The 26080-nt window shown below is 40.0% G+C and overlaps 1 protein-coding gene across 2 annotated transcripts in view; it reads left to right on the forward strand.

Moving 5' to 3' along the window:
• The first annotated feature begins 3548 nt into the window (after positions 1 to 3548).
• Positions 3549 to 26080, forward strand: part of SNX31 (sorting nexin 31) — an 86460-nt gene continuing 63928 nt past the window's right edge. Inside the window, exons 1-4 of one of the 2 annotated variants that reach the window (XM_072603391.1) lie at positions 3549 to 3911; positions 4041 to 4115; positions 11639 to 11753; positions 14098 to 14162. In XM_072603391.1, coding sequence (XP_072459492.1) covers positions 3846 to 3911; positions 4041 to 4115; positions 11639 to 11753; positions 14098 to 14162 — 321 coding nt within the window. In that variant the 5' untranslated portion in view covers positions 3549 to 3845. The remainder of the gene's footprint in view (positions 3912 to 4040; positions 4116 to 11638; positions 11754 to 14097; positions 14163 to 26080) is intronic. The other variant, XM_072603390.1, reaches the window with a different exon arrangement.

Consider the following 26080-nt stretch of genomic DNA (forward strand, 5'->3'; position numbering starts at 1 on the left):
AATTAGAAGCCAGTCCTATTCCAGTTCTATATGGGGGTAGCACAGTAAAATGTGGCTTTAGCCACTGTCTACTCTGAAATGGTGCAAAACCTGTGGGCTCTCTTTGTCTTCCATCCCAAGGCTGATCAAGGAGTGATTCTCCCTTTAGTCAAATAAACAGAAGTATCTCCACTATGTCCTAAGATTTTCTTGACTGATTGAAGGGGTCCATTGCTAGTGTTATTCTCTAATTCCACAATTCATTTAAGCCTGGGTCTCTGTATTATATATGCATTTTCAAACTTCCAGTTAAAATCCATACATGTGGGTTCCCTGTACTCCTCAACCATAGGCAGTATAGCATGGTGGATAGAGATCCAGGGTCAAGTCATAACTCTCCCTTGACATTTATTGACTTTGTAACCCTAGACAAGTCACTTAACCAATCAATGCTCTAGGTAATTGTCAAGACTAAGTTCCAAAGAAGGTATCCCCTTGCATTGGCAGAATGAGTTTCCGCATTAAGGATTTTTCCCTCTATCAAGTATGGTCCCTCTGACCTACCTACCTGTAATATTTGTCAACCATCCATCATACAATTATAAAATATTACAGCTAAAACAATCTTAGAGGGATGTCCCTTACTTGAGGCCTCCAAGTGAAGTCTGGATGACCAGTTGTCAGGGAGGTTGTAGAAGAGACTCCTGTTTAGAAACCTATGACATTAGATGGTCTCAGTGATTCCTTCCAATTTGGAGATTGTACAATCTAGTCCGACTCCATGAGGATTCTCAATCTAGAGAGGTTAAGTGACACAGCTCTTTGGTGGGAAGAATCTTCTTCCAACTTCATTCTAAGACCTCAGCCCAGGTTCTAGAAGTAAAGAACTTTTCAATCATGCAGAATAAATTTTGGAATACAGACAATTTTAATAGTTCCCCCTCTAACAAGTCCCACTATGTTTCAATTCAGTTCTGAAAGCATGACAAAGCATTGTACTAAGCTCTAAGAATAGAAAGACACAAACAAAAAGCAAAACAAAATCTGAATCAGCCACTTCCTCAAGGAGATTAAAATAGAGTGACCACCAGTTAAGTCTATGGCCAACAGTACACTGGCTTGGAGTAACTAAAATGAAATTATCTGGCATTATGATCTACTGTCAATCAAATCCTTCTGGAGACCCTGACCAAGCGTAGGGGCAAGTGGAACTACACCCAACCTGACTCCTGGAGACTTCAAAACAAGGTAGGCTCCCTGGGACAGTAAGTACTTCTTATGGTTTCTGTCTGCTTGTTTGTTTTGACAACTAGTTCATCTAGGCTTTTAATAAATGCTTGTTGGAACAAAGCCAATACAACCAAGAGTAGAAGGGAAGCAGAAAGTAGGGAAACAATTCTTACAGCTAGTGTCTCTGATAAAGGCCTCATTTCCTTTTTTAAAATTATTTTATTTGTTTTCAGTGTTCTACAATCACTTCCACATATCTTAGATTTTTTCCCCTCCCTCCCTTTCCTTCCCTTCTTCCTCCCCACTCCCTCTCTGAGATAGCATGCGATCTTATATAGGTTCTACACATATGGTCCTATTAAATATATTTTCGCCTTAATCATGTTGAATAGGAGAATTGAAATGAACGGGAGAAACCATAAAACAAAACAAAACAAAACACAATACAAATGTAAATGGTCTGCTTCATTCTGTGATCCAATTCCATAGTTCTTTCTCTGGATGTGGAAGGCGTTTTGCCTCAAAAGTCCATTGGGAATTTTTTAGGTCGTTGCTTTGCTAGGAAGAACTAAATCTACCAGAAAAATTCTTCATACACTGTGGTTGTTATTGTGTACAAAGTTCTCCTGGTTCTACTCCTTTCACTCAGCATCAGTTCATATAAGTCCTTCCAGGCCTCTCTGAAGTCTTCCTGTTCATCATTTCTTATAGCAGAATAGTATTCCATTACATTCATATACCACAACTTATTCAATCATTCCCCAATTGATGGGCATCCACTTAATTTCCAGTTCTTGGCCACCACAAAGAGAGCTGCTATAAATATTTTTGTACATGTGGGACCCTTTCCCATTTTTATGATCTCTGTAGAATATAGTCCTAGAAGTGATATTGCTGGCTCAAAGGGTATGCATATTTTTGTAGCCCTTTGGGCATAGTTCCAAATTGCTCTCCAGAACGGCTGGATCAGCTCACAGCTCCACCAACAATGAATTAGTGTTCCAACTCTCCCACATCTTCTCCAACATTCATCACCTTTCTGTTTTGTCATGTTAGCCAATCTGATAGGTGTGATGTGGTACCTCAGAGTTGTTTTGATTTGCATCTCTCTGATCAATAGTGATTTAGAGCATTTTTTATATGACTATAGATAGCTTTAATTTCTTCCCCTGAAAACTGTTCATATCCTTTGGTCATTTATCAATTGGAGAATGACTTGTATTCTTGTACATTTGACTCGGTTCTCTATATATTTTGGAAATGAGGAAAGGCCTCATTTAGAGAAATGCAGATGGCAAATATTACAAAACAGCAAAATGATAAATGTTGGAGAAGATGTGGGAAAATTGGAATGCTAATGTATTGTTGGTAGAGTTGTAAACTGATCCAACCATTCTGGATAACAATTTGGAACTATGCTCAAAGGACTGTAAAACTGTTCATACACTTTGATTCAGCAATACCACCACTAGATCTGTATTCCAAAGAGATCACAAAAATGGGAAAGGACCCACATGTACAAAAATATTTATAGTAGTTCTTTTTGTGGTGGCAAAGAATTGGAAATGGAGGGGATACCCACCAACTGGGGAATATCTGAATAAGTTGTGGTATATGAATGTAATGGAATATTATTGTGCCATACGAAATGATGAGTAGGTGAATTTCAGAAAAACCTGGAAAAACTTACATGAACTAATGCTGAAAGAAGTGAACAGAACCAGAACTTTGTACACAGTAACAGCAACATTGTGTGATACCCAATTTTGACAGACCCAGCTCTTCTCCGCAATACAGTGACCTAAGACAACTGCAGAAGACTCGTGATGGACAGTGCCATCCACATCAAGAGAAAGTACTATGGAATTCTGAATGCAGATTGAAGTGCTCTGTTTTCTTTTTTTTCTTTCTTGTGATTTTCCTTTTTTGTTCTGATTCTTCTTTCACAACATGACTAATGTGGAAATATGTTTAATATGATTGTACATGTATAGCCCGTATCAGATTGCTTGCCATCTTAGGAAGGGAAGCAGGAAGGAGGGAGAAAAATAATTGAAACTCAAAATCTTATAAAATTGAACTTTGAAAACAATAAATCAATTAATTTTTTAAAAATTGTAATTGGACAAGTAGAAGCTAATGACTTCACGAGACATCGCGAAACAATAAAATAAAGGCAAAAGAATTTTTAAAAATGTTTGTTGGATCGGATCAGATTGGACCTTGCTTGGGTTCAGGGACTGTGTCTGTTTAGCAGTGGGAGATAGATGAGGACGGCAATCAGCATGCTCTCGCCTTCTTTGCCCTGAACAGCTCCCCGGAGTTCTGATTTTTCAGGGGCAGACGCAACAACAGCCTTGCCAGCCTCAGATTCAGATCCCACCCCACCTTTTCCTTCCAAATGTCTTGAGGACAGAGGCCGGGGAAAAGAGGAGGAGCTTCAGCCCAATCCTGGCCGAATCACCTGGCGAGTACCCCCTCCCCTTAGGGGAGGAGAAGAAAGGTCCGCTCCTCCCTCCCGTGAGCATGCAAAGCCTGCAACTGGCTCCCAGGCATTCGGTGCCGCGCAGGGTCCCAGAGAAAAGAAGGAACGCGAACCTCAGCCTTGGCATCGTCGGCCAACTCCGCCAAGAACCATGAAGATGCATTTCAGCATCCCAGTGTCTCAGCAGAGGCTGGACACACTGGGTGGTCGCTACGTGGTACGTGGATCCTGGGACTAGGGGGAGATGCAAGCAATTCGAACCAGGTTACCTGACTTCTTTTTCACCGCTTCTTTTTCACACTGCCTGTCTGTGTGTCTGTCTGTCTGTGTGTCTGTGTGATTTCAGCTGTACTCAGTGTATCTGGAAGGGTTCCTTTTCTGCAAGGTGCGCTACAGTCAACTGCATCGCTGGAACGAGCAGGTAAGCGCTCGTGGGGAGCCAAGGGTCTCACGAAACAAGGGCGTCCCCTGAGGGCTAGCATCCAGTGTCCCAGAACGCCTTCTTATAGTCCAGGAACCTTCAAATAGTAGGGGATTGGAATTTGTCTATGGGTATGGGACTCCCCTTTTCGCCTTGGTGTGGGGAGTGGGAAGGAGATGGGGAGAGAGGATATAAGTGGATACCCAAGGGCTCAAGAACTAGGGTGGATAACCAGAGGCAGCGTCTCTTCGGCCAGGAATCTTTCTGAGGATTGAACTCAATTACTGAAATAGAGGAATCGTGCCTTCCCCTCAGGGAAGCACGAGGTGGGTGGGGAAGGAGAAGCTTGGGGCACGGAATGTCATATCCCTCCTGACTGGCACGGTCAGTTTGCATTTGCTGATACTGATACTGCGACCTAACATTTATTTTCTTTACTGCCTACTTTGTGTGACCTGAGGAAAACCATAACTTCCCCAGGTCTCAGTTTCCTCATCTGTAAAAGAGAGGCATAATCACAGCTCTAGAATAGGAGACTTCAGAAGCCATTAATTCAATCTGGCTGTTTTACAGATGAAGAAACAGAGGCAGAGGAGATTGTGACTTGCCCAAGGTCAAATTCGTAGTGAGTGGCAGAGGGGTATTTCAATCTAGGTCCTCTAATTTTCTCTGACATTTATGCAACACTTTCAAGATATACAAAGCGCGCATATCCACCTTTCCTCCTTTAATAGTGTGAATGGTTCAAATGACCTCTCAAACCTGCTTGGGTTTATCCTGGCCACCTTCTGTCCAATAAGTGAATGTAATGGCTTTAAAAAGTACTAGGAAGCCAGGTGTGTACAGGGTTGCTCTATCTGGGTTGGTGAGGAGTATTTACATTAGGAAGAGAACCCAAGACTTCTGATTCTCAGGCCTGTGCTCTATTCCTTCTACTCCTGGGACACACCTCATTTTAAAGGCTTAGATTTCCCATTGCACCCTCTTCACCCATGGAAGATATGCCCCTTCTTTAAATGAGCAAACTTCCTTCACTGAATTCTCTCCATGCAGATAATACAGCCCCAAACTGGCACCTTGTATACTTCGGTGTTTATCTTCCTCCCTCTGTAGAGTTCCTTAAGCTGATTCCTATTAAACAGGTGTGTCCTTATTTTTTGTTTTCCGGTGGTCATATTCATAGTATTCAAGTACTGGCAAGTATGAAAGCTCAAGCCAAAAAGAATGACTGATCAGGATGACAGTTAGGCTCTTGGCAATTACCTTACTTTGTTGGGAAGGATGTTTATTTCGATTAGGATTGCCTATCGTCTTTTTGTTTTCCTAATTTGGTGGGGTAAAAAAAACCTGAATAAACTGGGGTAATTGATTAAAGAAAGCATTTATTTTATTGATTTTGGAAGTCAATTTAAAATACATTAGTATGAAGTGTATTTGGTGATGAGAATAGTGGTACTGTCCTTTGTGGTAGTGATGTATAAATTGTGGATTCAGAAAACTGAAATACTATTAGGTGCTTTTGACTAAGATGTATGTGACTAGTTCTAGGAATGTTTTGATGCCAATAATATGAAAATATAGTTACTGGGAATGTGGGAGTCAAGAGGCTGGATCAGTTCTCTACAAGTCATAGATACTTAATGGTGTTTGTTGATAAGGATTTGGGTCATATAGTAGGGCAGCATCCAAGCGTATACCTGTAATCAGTTAGTAACATAACTTGAGGAGTAGATAGACTACCTTCAAGGAAGCACTGGAGAATTTCTGGATAGGTCTCTGCATAACCAGTAGCTTCAGAAAAGAAAATTACTGGGGAACTGTTGTGAGGTGCCTCTCATCCCATCTAGAGACAAAAGAAAAGAGAGATGGTATGTAAACCTTTGCCCCATCACCTTTTCTAGCTTTTTCTGCTTTAGAAGCTCCAAATTAGGGAGCTTTGCAATATTTAAGTGGCATTTAATGAATGACACTGACCATGCACCCTGTGGATACTAAATGGATGTTATGAGGTATCCAGCAGGGGGGCCCAATTTTTCCAGGGTACTGAAGTGACAATATACTTTGGGACATCCATCTTCCTTGTGTCTTGCTGGTATAAATTTCTCCTCTTTCTATTCCTCCAGGATGCATACTTCTTAAGTGGCTTTTCAATGCTGGCAAAATTGTCAGAACAAGAAATAAAGATTCAAATGAGTCTTCCCTTAACATGAGATTTTTAAATGCCTTTCATTTTTACACAACACTCATTTCTGAATATACCTCCAAGAGCTGGATGTGGAGTCAGGAAAACCTGAAAATTTTGTCTCAGACACGTGTTGGCTGTGTGACCCTGAGCAAGTCACTGAACTTATCACAGTTGCAGTTTTTTCATCTGTAAAATGAGGATGATAATAACAGCACCCACATCACAGGGTTGTTGTGAGGGTCTACTCAAAATGTTCCGTAAACCTAAAAGTGCATGTAACTCTTTGGAAGTGATCATAGTATTTAGGCACCTAACTAAATTGTTCCACCGATATGTGCAAATTTGTTTATTTGAAGTTGGGAAGTTCCATGCCTTTTCTTAAGATGGAGTTTTCTTAAGAAGTTATATTTTGAGTGTAAACAATAACTTCCCTTTTAACATTCAACATTAGTAATGGTTTCCTCTTTGAGAATTGATACAGATGCTGACTTTATGTCAGTCCTGCAGTTTGTAAAAGCTGAGGAAGCTTTTCCATAGTTTAATGTAAAAAGCACTGACCTGGGAATTAGGATACCTAGGTTTTAGCCCCAGTGTAGTTAATGACTAGCTGTGTGACCTTGGACAAGTAACCTAATCTCTCTTTCTTTTCTCATTTCCCTTCTTTTCTGAAAAGCATAATCTAGTAGATATTATTGTTGTCATCCATCCATTTTCCAGACATGTCTGACTCTTCATGACCCCATTTGGCAAAGATACTGGTTCACCATGACCTTCTCGAGCTCATTAAGATATTTTGCAAAGTCTCTTCTAGCACTAAAATCCAATGAAAATGACAAAAATTACACGTAGAGAAGTAAGTTATAGGCAAAAAGATCTAAAGTTAATTGTGGACCATAAATGCAAGATGAGCATCTAATATTGTGACTGGTGTGTGTGTGTGTGTGTGTGTGTGTTAAGACCAAGCATGACACTGGTTTATAGAAACAGGAGTCTAACTCATGGGATATTTCAGGGAACCTTCTCTCTAAATTTAGTTTTAGGTCTGTCTTTTTGTGAGTACTAGGTCCAATGTTAGTCCCCCACAATTAAGTAAGATGTTGACATTTCCAGCAGATGATGCTTTTTTTTTTTTGCAGTGTATGGTGCTAATTGGTAGGAAGGTCATAATCCTCATACAAGATAGTTGGCTTGGCAGTTGGACCCTACCTTCTCCCCTACATAGGTAGACCCTGTATTTCATCCAAACTTGCCCATTCCTTCTTCTCTGAACAAGTCAAGAGAAGTTCTATCCCTCTACCTTTGCTCAAGCTTTCCTCCCTTCTTAAAAAAAAAAATCCCTCTCTCAATATCTGTGCTTGTCTAAACCTTATGCCTCCTTATAGAATTACCTGCTCTCTGAGATCTCCTTCAATACTGCCTCAACTCTTGGTAATCGATTCTCATTCTCTGTGCCACTTGATATCTGGACCACTCATTCAGTTACACTCCTTGTAATGCTATTTATCCTTCTATGTCTACATTCTATCTCAATTAAACTTGCAAGTCTCTTTAGGATAAGAATCATGTCTTGTGCTCCTTTGTGTTCCCAGCCCATTGTCCTATTATAAGAGAAGTGATTGGATCATACAGACAGACCCTAGAGGGACCCTACAGACCCAGAGACATTAAGTGACTTGTCTGAGGTCACATAGGTAGGAAGCATTGGAGGCAGAGTTTAAACACAGGTCCTCTGTTTTCACTGTCCTGTGCTGCCTCTCCAATAAACCCAATAAATACCTGTCGATGATGACAATGAAAAACTCTATTTTCAGATGACATGTTTGCAGTTAGCTTCTCACCAAAATGTGCTTCTGGTTACACGAGGCATGAGGTGAGCTGGTGTGGATGGCTCAGGTGTCTGGAACTAGAGAATGTAGATCTGACATAGTCCCAATCCTTACTGATTTAACAATTATTCTGGGGACAGAAAATGAAACAGCACGATCCATCTTTGCTGCCAGATGAATGGTCAATAGGACACTCACAGCACATGTCCTTTTGATGGCAGGTCAATAGTATTATCTTCATACAAACAGCACAGCATGGCATTATGGTAATTGAGCAGTGAGCTTGAAGTATTATAATGAGATTTTAATATCCACATCTTTGTTCTTGAAAATCTTGCAGTAAAGACTAAGTTATATTGAAATATATGTAACAAAAATGATTTTCAAATGCTGAAAGAGCAACTACCTTCAGAGATCTTGTCAAACAACTTTTTTTTTTATTTTTATTTTTTTTTTATTTTTTAATGTTTAACAATCATTGCCATACAATTGAGATTTTATCCCCCCCACACCTACCCCCCACTACCCCCCTCCCTCCCCACGACTGCATACAATTCTGTATAGGTTCTACATATACTTTCCTATTGAGTATATTTTCACTATAGTCATGCTATGTAATCAGACTAAAACAAATGAAAGAAATCGTATAACAAATCAAAACATGATACATAAACACATACACATACACAAACATGATCTGCTACATTTTGTGAGTGACTTCCATATTTCTTTCTCTGAGTGTGGAAGGCATTTTGCCTTGAGAACCACCTTTGGGATTTTTTTTTTTTATAAGAAGTTTTTGCGTTATTACAAAATTCTAAGTCTACCAGAAAAAACTCTCGCACACTGTGGTTGTTGCTGTGCACAAAGTTCTCCTGGTTCTGCTCCTTTCACTCAGCATCAGGTCATATAAGTCCTTCCAGGCCTCTCTGAAGTCTTCTTGTTCATCATTTCTTATGGCACAATAGTACTCCATTACATTCATATACCATAATTTATTCAGCCATTCCCCAATTGATGGACATCCCCTTGACTTCCAGTTTTTGGCAACTACATAGAGTGCTGCTATAAATATTTTTGTACATGTGGGACCCTTTCCCATTTTTATGATCTCTTGGGGATATAGTCCTAGTAGCGATATTTGTCAAACAACTTTGAAAGAGAAATTAAACTGAATTCTCAAACTAGCTGATTACTGAAGGTGAAACCAATGGATCTTTTGAAACCCCTGAAAAATTCTCCAGTTTTGAAAACCTGAAGAACTTGTGAAGTTAATAATTGACTTCAAGCAAAGCGAATCGCTCAGATATTTATAGGATGTTTGCTTTTTTCCCACTCTGACCAATACAGTATTGGTAGTGGAGAGTAGTGCTTGGGAATATTTTGAGCAGCTAGCCTAAGCTGGAAGATTGACTAGAAGGGATTTCTGGTTGGAACCAATATCGGAATTCGAATAATTGTGGACTTAGTATCTGACCTCTCTGTCCCACATGAGGTGTCTTTGGCAGCTTTGTTCTATACCAGCCTGACAACAAGGCTGAATTTGCTGATGCATGCACTATATGCTGCTCCTTAGATTAGAGTCAATTTGGGAAACATCTGTGGCTTTTATGAATAGATGCTGAGGCAGACAATTACCTTTTAAATATCAGTTAATCAAGATATAATGGGATGCAAATAAGATAAAGATTTTTTTAAAATTTCTATTTGAATCATATTAGAAGAGTTCTTAATCCAGAAATCTCTAGTTGTTTCTCCAGATGACCCTTGCCTCAAATATGGGACTTTTGTCAGTTTCACTTCTTTTCCCTTTCATTTCCTTGAGTGTTCCTATAAAATGTACTTCATTTTTTATTTATGTAACAGAAACAAAACCACCATCATGAAATCTGTAGCCTAGAAGATGTTGCAGATAGGTTTAACAAAAGTCATTCAAAATATCAGAATTCCTGAAATGGGGCACTGAGGGGTGAGGTGAGCTGCCCAGGGTCACCCAGAAGCAGGACTTGAATCCAGGTCTTCATGACTCCAAGGACACATGCCAGGCTGTCTCACTCACTTTTGTTTTTATATGCTATAGTCATCTGTCTGATGACAGAAAGCATTGGGACACTGTACACATGATACATAGGTCATATTTTTCCATTTTAGTTCTAATTCTTGCCTATATACAGCCTAAATTATTTTATATCTGGCTTAAAATTTTGTTCAATGAGACAAAAGTAGAAAAGATTTGAATAGGGGTAGTAGCAGCTGCACCACTTATTACCTGTGTGATCTCAGAGAAATTACTTAACTTCTCTGGGCCTCAATTTCCTTATCTGTAAAATAAGCAGGTGGCACTAGATGACCTTTAATGTATGACCTTTGGAGGTCTAGACCTCTTAGATCATCCAGATCTAAATCTAGAATTCTGTAATCCTACTCCAAGGTTGGTGTTCATATCTCAGAGGTGACAGGCTGGTACCCTGTTTCTCCTCCTCCCCTTCTCTAGGGACCCTAGGCATTTTGTGCATTTTTTTCCTTTAGGTAAAAAAGGTATAAATGCATCTTGTATCTAAGCTTTTATCAAAGATGCAATTTCAATTACTTTTGCTACTTTGCCGAATCCCAGTCCCTATGTGATACCATGAAGCTTTGTCGATGAGGGCCCACCAAGGAAAGAATTGATTGAGTTTTGTGGTTCAGTTGTATCCAACTTTTTGTGACCCTGTTTGGAGTTTTCTTGGCAAAGATACTAGAGTGGTTTACCATTTCCTTCTCTAGCTCAGTTTACAGATGAGGAAATTGAGGCAAACAAGGTTAAGTGACTTGCCCAGGGTCACAAAGCTAATAAATGTCTGAGGCCAGATTTGAGCTCAAGAACATGAGTCTTTCTGATTTGGAAGCCAGAGCTCTATCCACTGTGTCATATAGCTACCCTGTTTATTGGGTTTAGTAAAAATAATATCAGAGCACTTGTGCTTTTTTAGCTGCCCTGTAAGTGTTATATTAGGCTGGGATAGGGGGAATTAAACTTTTGATTCCAGGTATACTTATGTGATCTGATGGTCTTAAAAAAAAAAAAGAAAAGAAAAGATGAACTTGAGGAAGTCCAAACACCATCACTTTAACTTTTTCACCTAATAAAAGGCTATTTGTATATAAGAACTTGCTGAGAAGTAACTAGAGTGAGGCAATGGTGTGTTGACTCAGGGTGCTGAAGTTTAGAAAACTATGACAGTTTTTTGTGGTCATTTTCCAGCCTCTGGCCCACCTGCTCTGTTGCTTCCCAAGAAGCAGCTAATCCTTTAGCGTTGTAGAATCCATGCAACAACTAAACTAAGGCACTCTTATCTGTCTGGTAGCTGCAAATGATTTCCTCCTCCTTTTCTTGCCCCAGGCACAAGAATTAAGACTCAGTGCTTGGATGAATTTTGCCCTGAGCTTGTACGTACTATTTTGTATGTGTTTTTTTTAAACCTGGCTCAGAAGTGTACTAAATTCGAAGTTTTATTTGTGTGACCTTCCAGCTGAGACGGGTTTTTGGGAATTGCCTGCCACCTTTTCCACCAAAGTATTATCTTGCAATGACCACATCTATGGCTGATGAGAGGAGGGATCAGCTGGAACAGTATCTACAGAGTGGTATGTGTATGGATTTTTTAAAAATTTAAAACCTAACTTTGTACTTGTTAAAATTTTTGCAGTGATGCTGTTTCCTCTTATGTGTGACCTGTTTACCTATTAGAACATGAGTTTGTTGATAGCATGTCCTGTTTCACTCTTTTCTTTGGATCCTTAGTATTTAGCACAGTACTTTAAAAAGTGCTCCTTCCTTCCTTCCTTCCTTCCTTCCTTCTTTTTCTCTTTCCTTTTTTCTTCCTTTCCTACCTTTCCTTCCTTCTTCCTTCTCACTTTCCTTCCTTCCCTTCTTTTCTATCTTCTTTTCCTCCTTCTTTCCTTTCTTCCTCCTCTCCTTTCTTCCTTCCCTTTCTCATCCTTTCTTTTCTTTCTTTCTCTTTCTCTCTCTTTCTTTCCTTCTTTCTTTCTTCCCTCCCTGTCCCCTCCCTCCCTTCTTTCCACTTTCCAGGTGAGGGCCAGAGCAGTGGAATTCACAGTAAGTTTTAATGAGAATGAAAAAAGAAGGCTTTATACTTGCTTGTATTAAATTGGAGTTGATTGTACAGAAGGCACCTGGAAGGTAATAGAGAAGATTGATGGAGAAACAAGGAGCAACAACTTGAGTTTATCATTATGTCCAGTAAAAATTTCTAAAGCACTTATTGTGTGCAAGAAACACCTACTGTGTGCTAGATGCTATGCTAGGCATTTGGGAGGGATTCACTGAACTAAGAAATACAACCTCTCCTCTTCAAGCAGATGATAGTCTCTCTGGGGAGACAGGGCATAGACACAGAAAGATACATAACACCATGAGATAGCATATATTAAATTCAAGGTGTGCAGTACAGATGGCAAGAGTAGCATGGATGGCTGTCCTTCAGTCTGACTCTTTGTGATTCCATTTGGGGTTTTCTTGGCAGAGATACTGGAGTGGTTTTGACATTTTCTTCTCCAGCTCATTTTACAGATGAGGAAACTGAGGCAAACAGGGTTAAGTGACTTGCCCAGGGTCACAGAGGTAATACACATCTACATCAAGAAATAAACTTGGGTTCTCCTGACTCTAAGACTAGCGCACTATCCAGTGCACCACCTAGGTCCCCCTGGTATAACTAGAGGAGAAGTAATCACTGAGATTGACAGGGGAAAGTCTCACAGAGGAACTAGGACCTTAACTGGACTTTGAATGAAGGAGAGAACAGTTCAGAGACCATTCTGGGCAGTGGTGGGGAGAGGAGGTAAGTGTGGACAGTGGCGTGTTTGGCAGTTTGATTCAAGTCAGCAATTTATTTATTATCTATTATATGCCAGGCACTAAGCTAGGCACTAGGGATCCAAAGACAAAAATGAAACAGTCCCTGCCTTCAAAGAGTTTATATTCTATGGAAGCAAAGATAAAGGAGAAGCAAAATTTGTTTGTCTGGACTAAAGATTTCTAAATAGGAATAGTGGGAGATGACATAGAATGACTCGGTGGGGCTTCTTATGGTTGCTGTTCAGTCATTTCAGCTGCATCCTACTCTTTGTGACCCCATTTGGGGTTTTCCTCACAGACTGCTGGAGTAGACTGTCATTTCCTTCTCCAGCTTATTTTACTGATATAGAAACTGAGGCAAACGGGATTAAGTGACTTGCCCAGGGTCACACAGCTAATGAGTGTGTGAGGCCAAATTTGAACTCAGGACTTCCTGACCGTAGGTCTGGTGCTCTATCCACTGCACCACCTTGTAGACTCAGAAATAACTCACATGTACAGTGCCTTGCATGTAATAGACACTGAAATATCAGTTGAATTGAATAGAGTATTGGAAAATTCACAGAGAAGCCAGGATGGTCCAGTGGAAGTAACCCTGCCTCTGGATACAGTGCCATTTAGTAAGCTGTGCTTACTACCTGTGTGATTGGAGATTTTCGTTGACTTTCAGGCCAAGCATTCTTCATTGGCAAAATGAAATGATTAGACTAGAATGGTCTCTGGGGTCCTTGCTAGGTTTAGATTTATGGTTTTAAGTCCCCTCTCAATACCCCTGAGGTAGGCAATGTGTTATAATCTCCGTTTTACAGATGAAAACTGAACTGAATTGGCTTGTTCAAGTGAGTGTTGTAGGCAGCGAGTGATTTCTCAGGTTTATCATTCAGGGAGATCTTCCTGGAGTAGGAGGGCCCTGTATTTAACATTTAGACAAAAGGGATTGGGTTTAGCTGGCTGCCATACTGGAGGTGACCCCATTCCTGCCAGAGCACCTGAGTAAATGCTCAAAGTCTGGGCTAGGATACAGTGTGAAAGGAGAGCATTGTGGCTAGGTAGGGCCAACCACCTCCCATCTTTCCATGCTAATCCCAATTGATGTTCATTTCTTTCCAGTCCCTATGGATCCAAACATCTTGAGAAGTGAAGTTTTCATCCGCTTTTTTACACTGCTCCAGCAGGTAAGTTTTACTTTACTTAGGGAGGTAACTAGTTGCCTACAGATATTGCCAATGATATGCTAGTTCAGAGAGAGAGAGCTGGTTGTTAAATTTTCAGTGTAAGCATTTTGGAAATTGGGAAATACTATCAATCAGAGCTTGAATTATCTAAATTTGATCAATCAGTCAACATTCATTTATTTATTTTCTGATTTTTAAAAAATTAATTAATTTGTTTTCAGTTTTCTACAATCAGTTCCATATATCTTAGATTTTTTCCCCCTCCCTCCCCCACCTTCTCCCCTCCTAACCCCCTCCCTCCCCGAAATGGAGTGCAATCTTATATAGGTTCTACACATATATTCTTATTAAATATATTTTCACTCTAGTCATGTTTCATAGAATAATTAAAATGAATGGGAGAAACCATGAAAATAAAACAAAATATAACACAAGAGAAAATGATCTGCTTCATTCTGTGATCTAATTCCATAGTTCTTTCTCTGGATGTGGAAGGCATTTTCCCTCAAGAGTCCATTGGGAAGTTTTTAGGTCCTTGCATTGCTGTGAAGGGCTAAGTCTACTGGAAAAATTCCTTATACACTGTGGTTGTTACTGTGTAATGCTCCTTTCACTCAGCATTAGTTCATATAAGTACTTCCAGGACTCTCTGAAGTCTTTCTGTTCATCATTTCTTATGGCTCAAGAGTATTCCATTACATTCATATACCACAACTTATTTAGCCATTCCCCAGTTGATAGGCATCCCTTTGATTTCCAGTTCTTGGCCACCACTAAAAGAGCTGCTACAAATATTTTTACACATATGGGACCCTTCCCCATTTTTATGATCTCTTTGGGATACAGTCCTATTGCTGGATCAAAGGGTATGCATATTTTTGTAGCCCTTTGGGCATAGTTCCAAACTGCTTTCCAGAATGGTTAGATCAGCTCACAGTTCCACCAACAATGAATTAGTGTTCCAGCTCTCCCTCATCTTCTCCAACATTTATCATCTTCCTGTTTTGTCATGTTGGCCAATCTGATAGGTGTGTCAGTCAATATTTCTTAAGCATCTGCCTTGTGCCAGGCACCATCCTAAGTGCTGGGGATACAAAAAGGAGCAAAAGCCAATCCTTGACTTCAAAGAACTTACAATCTAAAGCTGGAGAAAATATGCGAGCAAATACATACAAAGATATATATGATAAATAAGAAATAAGTAACAAAGGTAAGACATTAAGAGGGGATAGAGAAGGTAGGACTTAAGAAAATGGAGAAAATAATAACAATAATAATAGCTCATATTTATATAGTGTTTGTTATGTGCCTGGCATCGTATACTAAGCTCTTTTCAATTATTATCTTATTTGATCCTCACAACAACCCTGGGAGGTAGGTGCTATTATTATCCTCATTTTATAGATGAGGAAAGTGAGGCAAACGGGGGTTAAGTGACTTGCCCAGGGTCACACAGCTAGTAAGTGTCTGAGGTCCAATTGGAACTCATTCCTTCCTAACCCTAGACCTAGGCCTCTACCCATGGCACCACCAGGCTGTTTATAATGTAGATTAAGCTTGAATGTGTTGCAATTACCTTTTTTTGAGAGTCATTCGTTAAACATTTTCCAGCACATCATTGCACTGAATCCTTTTTTTAAACTGCTGGTTCTCTGTTTTTCTGGCCTGAAGAATCTAAACCCTTGGACACAGTTTATTTAAACTGGGAGAGAACAGTTTTTCTCATCTTTTTTCTCTTTGGAGCTGGATGTGATTGATAGAAATAAAGAAATTTCATGTAACAGGAAGAGCGCTGGTCTAGGAGTCCAGAAACCTGGCTTCCAGTGTTGATTCTGCTCCAACAAGGCATGTGACTGCATACAATTCACTTCATTTTTCTGGGTCTCAGCTCTCTCCTCTGTAAAGTGAAGGAGTTCCACTGAATGACCTCTAACATCCGTTCTCAACTCTTGACTCTCTCTAATTCTCTGATCTTGAGAAAGAAAGGGATTCTGACTTCCCTGTTCTCTCCTTAAGTTGGCAGAGACCTTGTTCTATTGTCTAAATCTTTTACATCTCAGAGCTGTAGCATGATGGAAGTAAGCCCAATAGTGGAGGCAGCGTGGTTCAGTGGAAGGATCCCTGGGTTTGAGACAGAGGAACTGAATTCAAATCCTGAGTCTGCAACCTACTGCCTGGACCACCAATTAATGTTCTAGGCTTCGATAGGTTCATCTCAAGATTTGAGAATGGGGGGGTTGGGAGATTAGATTTGTTGTGTTGAGTCATTTCAAGTCATGTCCAACTTTCCGTGACCACATTTTAGGGGATTTTCTTGGTAGAGATACTGGAATGGTTTGCCCTTTCTTTCTCTAGCTCACTTTACAGATGAAGAAACTGAGGCAAACAGGATTAAGTGACTTGCCCAGGGTCACACAACTAGTAAATGTCTAAGCCTACATTTGAACTCATGTCATCCTGACTCCAGGGCCAGCACTCTATCCGCTACACCATGTTAGATGAGATGACTTCTAAATTACCTTTCAGCTCTAAGTCAATGATTTTGTGTGAGAATTTCTGATATAGATGACCTATAACAATTAATATAGCCTTAGAGCAGTGTCTGAGGTCTTTCCTACTCCCTCCCAGCTCCTTGTACCTTTCTTCTGAGATAATCTATATCTCTTGTATGTATGTAGTTATTTCCATGTTGTCTCTGTCATTAGAATGTGAACTCCTGGAGAACAGGGACTGTGACCTTGTCTTTCTTTGTATCCTTAGAGAGCTTAGTACAGCACTTGGCAACACTGCTGAATGGGTATTGCCTCAGTCAAAATGAGACCTTAGTTTAAAAAGGCCGACATCTCCCATTGCATCCTGGGCCATCTCCAGTGGTCCTGATCTACCACTGGCCACCGGACCCAGATGACTCTGGAGGAGAAAGTGAGGCTGGTGACTTTGCACAGCCCTGCCTTACTTAAATCCAATTCACTTGCATATCATGGCATCACCTCCCTGATGTCACGGTCCTTTTTGAGAATGAAGGACAAACAGCAAGAAGTGATCAGTAAATGCTGAGTGAGTGAGTGAGTATACTCAAATGTAGGTACGTAAAGGCTGCCAGTTCATGCATCTGAGGGTTTTGAGAAGTGAAGTGTTCATGGGCTTGTTTCCATGGTGGTTGCTTGGCCACATGATGGGCAGCCTTACATTCATGAGACAGAAGGTGAGTTCTATTTGAAAGGCATTTCATTTCCTCTCTGAGCTTGGTCAGCAAACAACACCATCTTCTCCTCATCCTTGGCTTCTGGCGTTCTCAGTAGGTCCAGACTCCACCTACTCTGCTAGCTGAGCACATTAGTCATTCGGATGGTATGTAAGGGAGTGGTTTTCTGCTGGCTTCCATGTGCTTGTCTGAATAGCAAAGGACTGAACTGACTACCGCCACACAAAAAGCACAATTTGTCAGTGAGTTTGAACTTCAGATGGGGGGAAGGAGAGGAAGAGAGGCAAGAGACACCATGTGAGGACAAGCGGGAGGTATAGATGCCTCCCTGCTTCCATGGCCAATGCGTCACTCCTGTCATTCCTCAAATGAGTTAATATGCTGGGCCATGGACCCAGCTTCTAATTTATTAATTAGCTTACTAACCAATCTTAGCCCAACTGAGACCAGGGAAAGCTCAAAAGGGTTTGAGGAGCTGCTTTTGGTGAAGATTTCAGAAGGGATAAAGATTGGGAGGAGGGTGAGGGAGAAGGAAAGCATCTTTTGAGTACTTTGTGCCTGTGGGGTGATCTGTCATGAGAAAAACACTGGGCATTTGCTTTCATCACTAGGAAAAAAATAGAAGGAGGTAATAGCTAAGGTTATAGAAAACTATGGGGAGGACAGGGCTAAAGCTAGACTGGAGAAGAATGGGGTGGTCACTTAAGGATGCTGGTGGGAGCTGGGAGCGAGCACTGAGGCTTGTCTTTGAGTATCACCAGCACCTAAGTACCAGATGTGACATTGTAGTTCTAAACTGTGGGGGTGACCGAGTAGACATAGTAGTAAGTGTTTAATAGCCTTATAGATGGATAAGTAGGAGGGAATTCAGAGGCCTTCCTCATTTTACAGAGGAGGAAACTGAGACCCAAATGCTTATTGGATTGGATGGAAATAGCTGTCAGTCTTAAGCAACCCACTGTTAGGTCCAGGTGTGGGTTACGTAATATTAACAATATCAATATCTCCACCACCACCAACATTTATATAGTACTTACTATGGCTGGGCACTGTGCTAAACACTTTAGAAATATTATCCCATTGGATTCTTCTCAAAGCCCTGCAAGATATATGCTACTGTTATCCCCATTTTACAGATGAAAAAACTGAAGCACACAGAGGTTAAATGAGTTGACCAAAGACACAGCTAGTAAGTGTCTGTGGCTGGATTTGAATTTAGGTATCCACTGAATCACCTACCTGCTTAAGTGCTTAGGTGGCTATTACCCCATGAGAATGGCTGTTTAGAGAGGACAGATAGGATTAAGTTTGGAAAAACAAGATCCCACAGGGCCTTAGGTAACTGAATCAAGCCCACAATGGATGAGGGAGGCTATGTTGGGGTCAGAGCAATAGTAATGGGTGGGACTTACATAGCAATATATTGGTAAATGTATAACAATTGGCCCTCTGGGTGGAAAAATGTACATTGACACACTTTTATCTTCATCATTAACATTCTCTCCTTCACTTTCTTAATTTTAGACAGTCAACAAAACAATAAATCAAGCCCTAGCATTTACCAACTGCCAAGATAAAAACATTCACACTGAAAGTTTAACATTCTGCTCTCATGAGCTAGTTCAAGCTAGGTCCAGCCTACCACTGGATTTATGACACATGTAAGGGGGTACATTGAACAGGGACTTACCAGTCTCAACTCCACTGATGCTGTTTTCATCTTTTTGGCATGTTTGGCATGGAAATATACAGTCTTTACTAAACAAGTGTTTGTTTGCCAAAAAATTGTAGGTCTAGGGTGGGGAGCAATTTTAAAGGGGGCTGGTTTTTAACCATTTTTGTGTATGTCTGGGACCCTTTGGCAATCTGATGAAGTTAATGAACCCTTTATCAGAATAATATTCTTAAATAATTGAAAGAAATGCTAAGTGTTAGAGGCAAATAACAATTAAGTTGTGATTATTTTTCCCATCCAATTTAACAGACTTATTGAAATCTATCTCACAGACCCTAGGACATAGTCTCTAGGACGCAAGCAATCCGTGCTTAGTCATGTCTGTTTACTATGTTATCAGTGATTTGGATAAAAGTATAGATAACATACTTATCAAATTTTCAGTTGGAACAAAGTCAAGTTAAACCAAGTCAGCAAGCATTTCCTATGTGCCAGGCACAGTGTTACATGCTGAGAATATAACTTCTAACAAAAATGACTGTCCTTGCTCTCAAGTAGTTTACATTTTAATGGGGCAAGATAACACCCAAAAGGGCACTAGGGCATAGTGGCAAAATCTAGAGAATGAAGGATGGCTTGTATGGATCTTTCTTCAAAATGGAAATTCCAGGAGGAATCAGTAAGTGGGAAAGGGATTCTCTGGGGCAAAGGGAGGAAAAATGTGTCATGGTGTGGAAGTCCAGAGAATGACGATTGGGAGGCATAGTTAGCAAACATAAAAAAACCTTGACAAGCTAGGACATGGGGCCAAAATGAATAGATAATTGACTAAGATGAAATCTGATAGGATAACTGTTAAATCAACTGTAAACTTGAGTTCAAAAAATCAGTTTCATAAGTGGGAAAAGAATGGCTAGATAGACGTTCATTAGAGAAAGAGCTAGAGGTTTTAGTGGATTACAAAATTAATACTGAGAGGCAATAATATGAGGCAGCCAGATGACACTATGGATAGAGTGTAGACCTTGAAGTCAGGATGATCTGAGTCCAAATCCTACCTCTGCTACTTATTACCTATGTGACCCTGAGGGAGAGTAAGTGGGTAGTAGATAGATTTTTCAGCCTGGAGTCAAGAAGACTTATCTTCCTGAGTTCAAATCCATCTTTAGACACTAGCTATGTGACCATGGGCAAGTCACTTAACCCTTTTTGCCTTAGATCCTGCATCTGTAAAATGAGCTGGAAAAGAAAATGGCAAAGCACTCCAGTATCTTTGCCAAGAAAACCCCAGATGGGGTCATGAACAGTCAGATACAACTTAATAACAATAACAACAAACAACAAATTCCTGTGAATTTCTGATTGGAGGCTTTTAGCACCATCTGTGAAATCTGGGTTTGAGGAATGAAAAGCTAGAAGCAGTGTGTGTGTGTGTGTGTGTGTGTGTGTGTGTGTGTGTGTGTGTGTGTGTGTGTGTGTGTGTGTGTGTAGGGAAGAGAAGAGAGCTGGGGGGTCTCTGAACCTAAATCAGGGTGAAGTGACTTGCCCAAGGTCACACAGTTAGTAAATGTCAGAGGCTAAATTTGAACTTAGCTCTTCCTCACTAACAGCCCAGTATTCTGCCCCTCTGAACCTATTCATTAAGCCATGTCTACTGTGAATTTTCTTTTGGATTTAGCGTCATTGGTCTAAGTGAAATCATTAGCTCTGGAAAGTGACAAATTCTCCTCCATTTCAGGCAGTCAGTCAACAAAACATTTATGAAGTGCTTATTACGTGGTGTCAGGCGCTATGCTAAGCACTGGAGATCCAAAGAAAAGCCAAAACATTGCTCTTAAACTTAAATAGCTTACATTCAAATGAGAGTGGACAATAGATAAATGACTAGGTACGTACAATATGTATACAGAATGGTTGGAGAGCAATCTGAGACGGGGAGGTTCTAAAAGATGGGGTGGCCAGGAAAAGCCTTCTGTATAAGGGAGAATTTTGACTGAGTCTTGAATGAAGCTACAGAATGAGGAGGTAGAGGTGAGGAGGGAGAGCATTCCAGGCATCATTCAGGAGACAGAATATCTTTTATGAGGAACAGCAAGTGGACCAGTGCAGCTTTGTGGAAAGGAGGAAAGTGTAAGAAGATTGGAAAGGCAGGAGAGGACCAAGTGGTGAAGGATTTTAAAAGCCAAAAGGATTTTTTATTTGATATTGGAGGTAATTGGTGAGTTTATTGAGCAAGTGATCAGATGTACCTTTTGGAAAAATCACAATGGCAGCTATGTGGGGGATGGATTGGAAAAAAGGAGAAATTTGAGGCAAGACCAATTTAAAGGCTATTGTGATATTGCAACTGAGAGGTGATGAGAACCTTCTACACTATTAAGAAAACTTCTTTTTTACATAGAGAAATGTTGTTGAGTTATTTCAGTCATGTCAGACTCTTTGTGACCCTGTTTGGGATTTTCTTGGCAAAGAAATCAGGGGTGGTTTGCTATTTCTTCTCCAGTTCATTTTACAGATGAGGAAACTGAGGTGAACGGGGTTAAGTGACACCACAGCCCGGATCACACCACAGCTAGTAAAGTGTCTGAGGCCAGATCTGAACTCACAAAGATGTCTTTCTAATACCATCCCCAAGGCTCTAGCCACCAAACCATCTAGCTGCCTGCATAGAGGAATGCTTGCATTCACATTACAGCTCCATCGGTGGTTTAAAATTTTTTCTGTCTTTTCACAACCCTTCCAACATTGTCAAGTCCCATCTTTTACAATTTTCTGGGTCTGAGATGAAACTTCAGAGTTGTTTTGATTTGCATTTCTCTGGTCATTAGTGAGCTGGAGCATTATTTCATATGGTTGTTAATTGTTGGCAGTTCTTTTGATTTTGATTTGCATTTCCCTTATGATGAGTGAGTTGTTCAGTCATCTTTCCAGTCATGCCTGACTCCTTGTTCCCTCATTTGGAGTTTTCTTGGCAAAGATACTGGAGTGGTTTGCCGTTTCCTTCTCCAGCTCATTTTGCTGATAAAGAACTGAGGCAAACAGGGCCCCTAGTAAATGACTAAGGCCAGATTTGAACTCATGAAGATGAGTCTTCCTGACACTCTATCTACTGTGCCACCCAGCTGTCCCTATGATTAGTGAACTGAAGCATTATTGTTAATAATTTGCAATTCTTTTGATAACTGCTCATTCATGTCATTTGATTATCTGTTGGGAAATGGCTTTTGGTCATCTATGGTTCTATTAGTTGCCTACATATCTTGGATATCAGATCCTTATCAGAGACAGTTAATCTAAATATTTTTCCCCATGAGACTACTTTTCTTCTTATCCTAGTTACATTAATTTTGTTTCTACAAAAACTTTTCAGTTCATGTAACTGAAATAATGTGTTCTATTTTTTGTAATCACCTCGCTCCCCTGTTTGGTTAATAATTCACCATCTAGCCATTTCTGTGAAAGTCACCTAATCTTGTTTTCTTGAGTTTTTTTTAGTAGTATGATTGCTAACATTCAGGTAATGTTTATATTTTGAATATATCACATCATGTATTGTAAGCTATTTGCCTAAACCTAATTTCTGCCAGACCATTTTCCAGTTCTCCCAACAGTTCTTATTAATTGGGGAGTTCTTTATAAGGTAATTTATATTTTTGAGTTTAATGAATATGAGGTAATATTGAGTTCAGTTATTTTTGATTCTTCCTTGCCTAGACTGTTCTATTGGTCTTTTCTATTTGTTTTAACCAGCATCAAATAATTTTGTTACTGTTTCACAATATAATTCAAGGTCTAGAGGTGCTCTTCCCCCTTCATTCCTACTTTTTTCATTACTTCCCTTTATAACCCAGCTCTTTTGTTTCTCCAAATGAATTTTATTATTATTTTGTCTAGCTCTGTAAAGTAGTGAAGTTAGTATTCCACTAAATCGATAAATCTGCAAATTAATTTAGGTAATATTGTCATTCTATTTGTATCAGTGTGGCCCAGCCTTCAGCCCTGAATAATGTCCCTCCAATTATTTGAGTTCTTTAATTATTATTTTGTAATTATAGCTATACAGGTATTGAGTAATTGACTTCCATACATTTTTGATATTTTGTAGTTTTTTTAATGAAGAGGACTTCCCTTTCAATTATTTGCTCTTAGATTTTGTTGTTGCTATAAAGAAATACTATTGATTTGTGTATGTTTACTTTGTAAGTTATTACCTTACTGAAGCTATTAAAACAATTTTTTTAATTTTTGTAATTGATTCCTTACTCACTTGCATTCTCTCTCTCCTTTTCCCTCCTTCCTCCCTCCCTCCTTCTCCTTACTCCTCTCTCCCCCTATCCTCCCCCGCCCCCCCACTCTCATTTCCATGTTGGTTTCTTTAGAAACTTGCCCTGTGTTACACTGCAATTTCTTTCTGTGTCCTCTGACTATCATTATTGAGTGCTTTCCACCCCGCTGGGCTGACCTCACCTGTAAAATCTTAATTCATGGGATTCTCTCTATCTTGTGTCCTTACCCCTTTGAAATCTGCTCTACAAAAATCCAGATTGTGTCTAATGTCAAATTATGTCCAGCTTTCCTTTTTTCCCCTTAAGAGAAACTCTCAGGTAAAATAGTCATTTCTCCTCAAAGTTCCCGTCATCTTTACTTCAAAGACCCCTTACATGTGGCTTGGCTCTTCATTCTCCAGACCCTGTCTCCACCCCACCTTCCCTTCCTAGTTTTGGAACCATAATCAAACCTGCACAGTCATAATCCCTGGGGGAAGGGGAAGGGAAGACACATTTATTAAAAATTTACTATGTGCCAGGCACTCACTAAATGCTTGCAAATATATTCTTATTTGATCCTTACAACAATCTTAAGAGGTAGATGCTATTATGGTGTGTGTGTGTGTGTGTGTGTGTGTGCATGTGCATGTGTATGTCTAGACACACATACACTATATACATATATACACACACATATATATTTTTTCCCTTTTATTTTCACATTAATATATATTTTTAAAAGTTAATTATCCACAAATAATTTAATAATTAAAAATAAAATTTATGTATCTAAAAACTAGCCAAACACACAGCACACTTTGCATTTTTGTTTGTCTCCCAGGCTCTTAGCACAGTACCTGGCATATAGTAAACAATTAATAACGATTTTTTTCTTTCATTCATTCAAAGGGTAATTATGCAACATCTACTATGTTAAAATATGACAGTGTTTCCCAAACCTAAGTAAACTGTGGACCAATAAATATCTAAAGGACGGGGGGTGGGGGGAGGGGAGGAACTACAAGGGGGAGAAATAGGTCTGGAATAACAGAGCATAGGAAACAGTCTGTTTTAAAAATTTATGGCTTTTTAAGACATAACACCAGTTTACTGAACAGCAAAATCAGTGGTCTACAGCCAGGAACTGGAAATTATTTTAGAGGTGATTTATAGTATGCATATATTTGTGTGTATATGTAACATAGGCCTCACTGTATGTATATGTGTGTGTATGTATGTGTATATATATATATGTATATATATATATATATGGAGAGAGCGAGAGAGTGAGAGAGAGAGAGAGAGAGAATGTTTTTGTTTTTGGCCAATCCTTTAGGTTTAGAAACCAGGAGATTCTGGCTCTAATACTAGGAATATGACCCTGGCCAGGTTGCTTTACTCCTTGAAGCCTCAGTTTCCTCATCTGTAAAATTTATATAATAGTATTTATAAGGGTGAACTCCAAAAGTTGTTTAGGCTTTGCCACTTTATCTACATATGGGAAGCTACGAATGTGGCTAGGCAGGGAGAAAAGACAATGACCTTGTTTCCTGGATTTTGCTTTGTCCCAGTCTACATTGGAGAAAGAAAGAGGTTTGGAGCTGAAAAACTGGAGAACCCTAGGGCTCTCGGGCAGTTATTGGGTGAAGAGCCTTCTGCTTCAGGGATTTAAATAAGGAAGCATATGCTTACCATAAACTAGAGACTTTTCAATATTTCCCTGTCTACTGGCTACTTACCTACTGCCTACAAACATATCCAGTGTCTTCTCTATCCTCAAAAATAGCCTCATTTATTCCTGTTAAATATTGTCCTAAATCTCTCTTCTCTTTCGTGGCAAAACTCTTTGAGAAGTCTATCTGTAATCAGTGCCTCTATTTCCTTCCCCTAATTCTCTTAATTCTCTGCAGTCTGACTTCTGACCTCTTCATTCAACTGAACCTGTTCTATCCAAAGTTACCAGTGATCTCTTATTTGCCAAATCCAGTGACATTTTCCAATCCTCATTCCTCTTGACCTCTCTGCAGCCTTTGACACTACTGATCACCTTATTGATATTCTCCTCTCTCTCCATTTTTGTGATCCTATTTTCTCCTGGTTCTCCTGTGTGACTGCTCCTGTTCAGTCTCCTTGGTTGGATGTTCACCCAAGTTGTGCCTACTAGTCATGGTTGTTCCTCCAAGGCCCTGTCATGGGCTATCCTCTCCTCTTTCTATACTATTTCACTTAGTGATCTCATCAGCTCCCATGGATTCTTCTCAAATCTACTTTTCAAGCCCTCTCCTGACCTCTAGTCTTACATCTCCAACTGCTTATTGGACCCTGGGTATTCCATAGATATCTTAACCTCAACTTATCCAAAACTGATCTCATTTCTTCCCAAACCCTCTCTTCTTCCCAACTTCCCCATTACTGTTGAAGACACCACCATCCCCTCAGTCACTGAGACCCAGAACCTAGCTGTCACTCTCTACTCACTCTCAATAGCCATATCCAATCTGTTGCCAAGGCCTGTTGCTTTCTCTCCACAGCATCTTTCCCATATGCCCCCTTTTCTCCTTGGGCACTGGCACCACTCTAGGACAAGTCCTTATCGCCTCACAACCAGACTGTTGTAATAGCCTGCTAGTTTGTTTGCCTGCCTTGGGTCTCTCTTGGGTCTCAGTCCATCTTCCACTCAGCTGTCAAATAGATCTTCCTAAGGTGAGGTCTGACTCCGTCACTCTCCTATTCCATAAACTCCAATGACTCTCCAGGGTGAAATACAAAT

This window comes from Notamacropus eugenii, chromosome 4, assembly GCF_028372415.1.
Source record: "Notamacropus eugenii isolate mMacEug1 chromosome 4, mMacEug1.pri_v2, whole genome shotgun sequence".
NCBI classification, from domain to species: Eukaryota; Metazoa; Chordata; class Mammalia; order Diprotodontia; family Macropodidae; genus Notamacropus; species Notamacropus eugenii.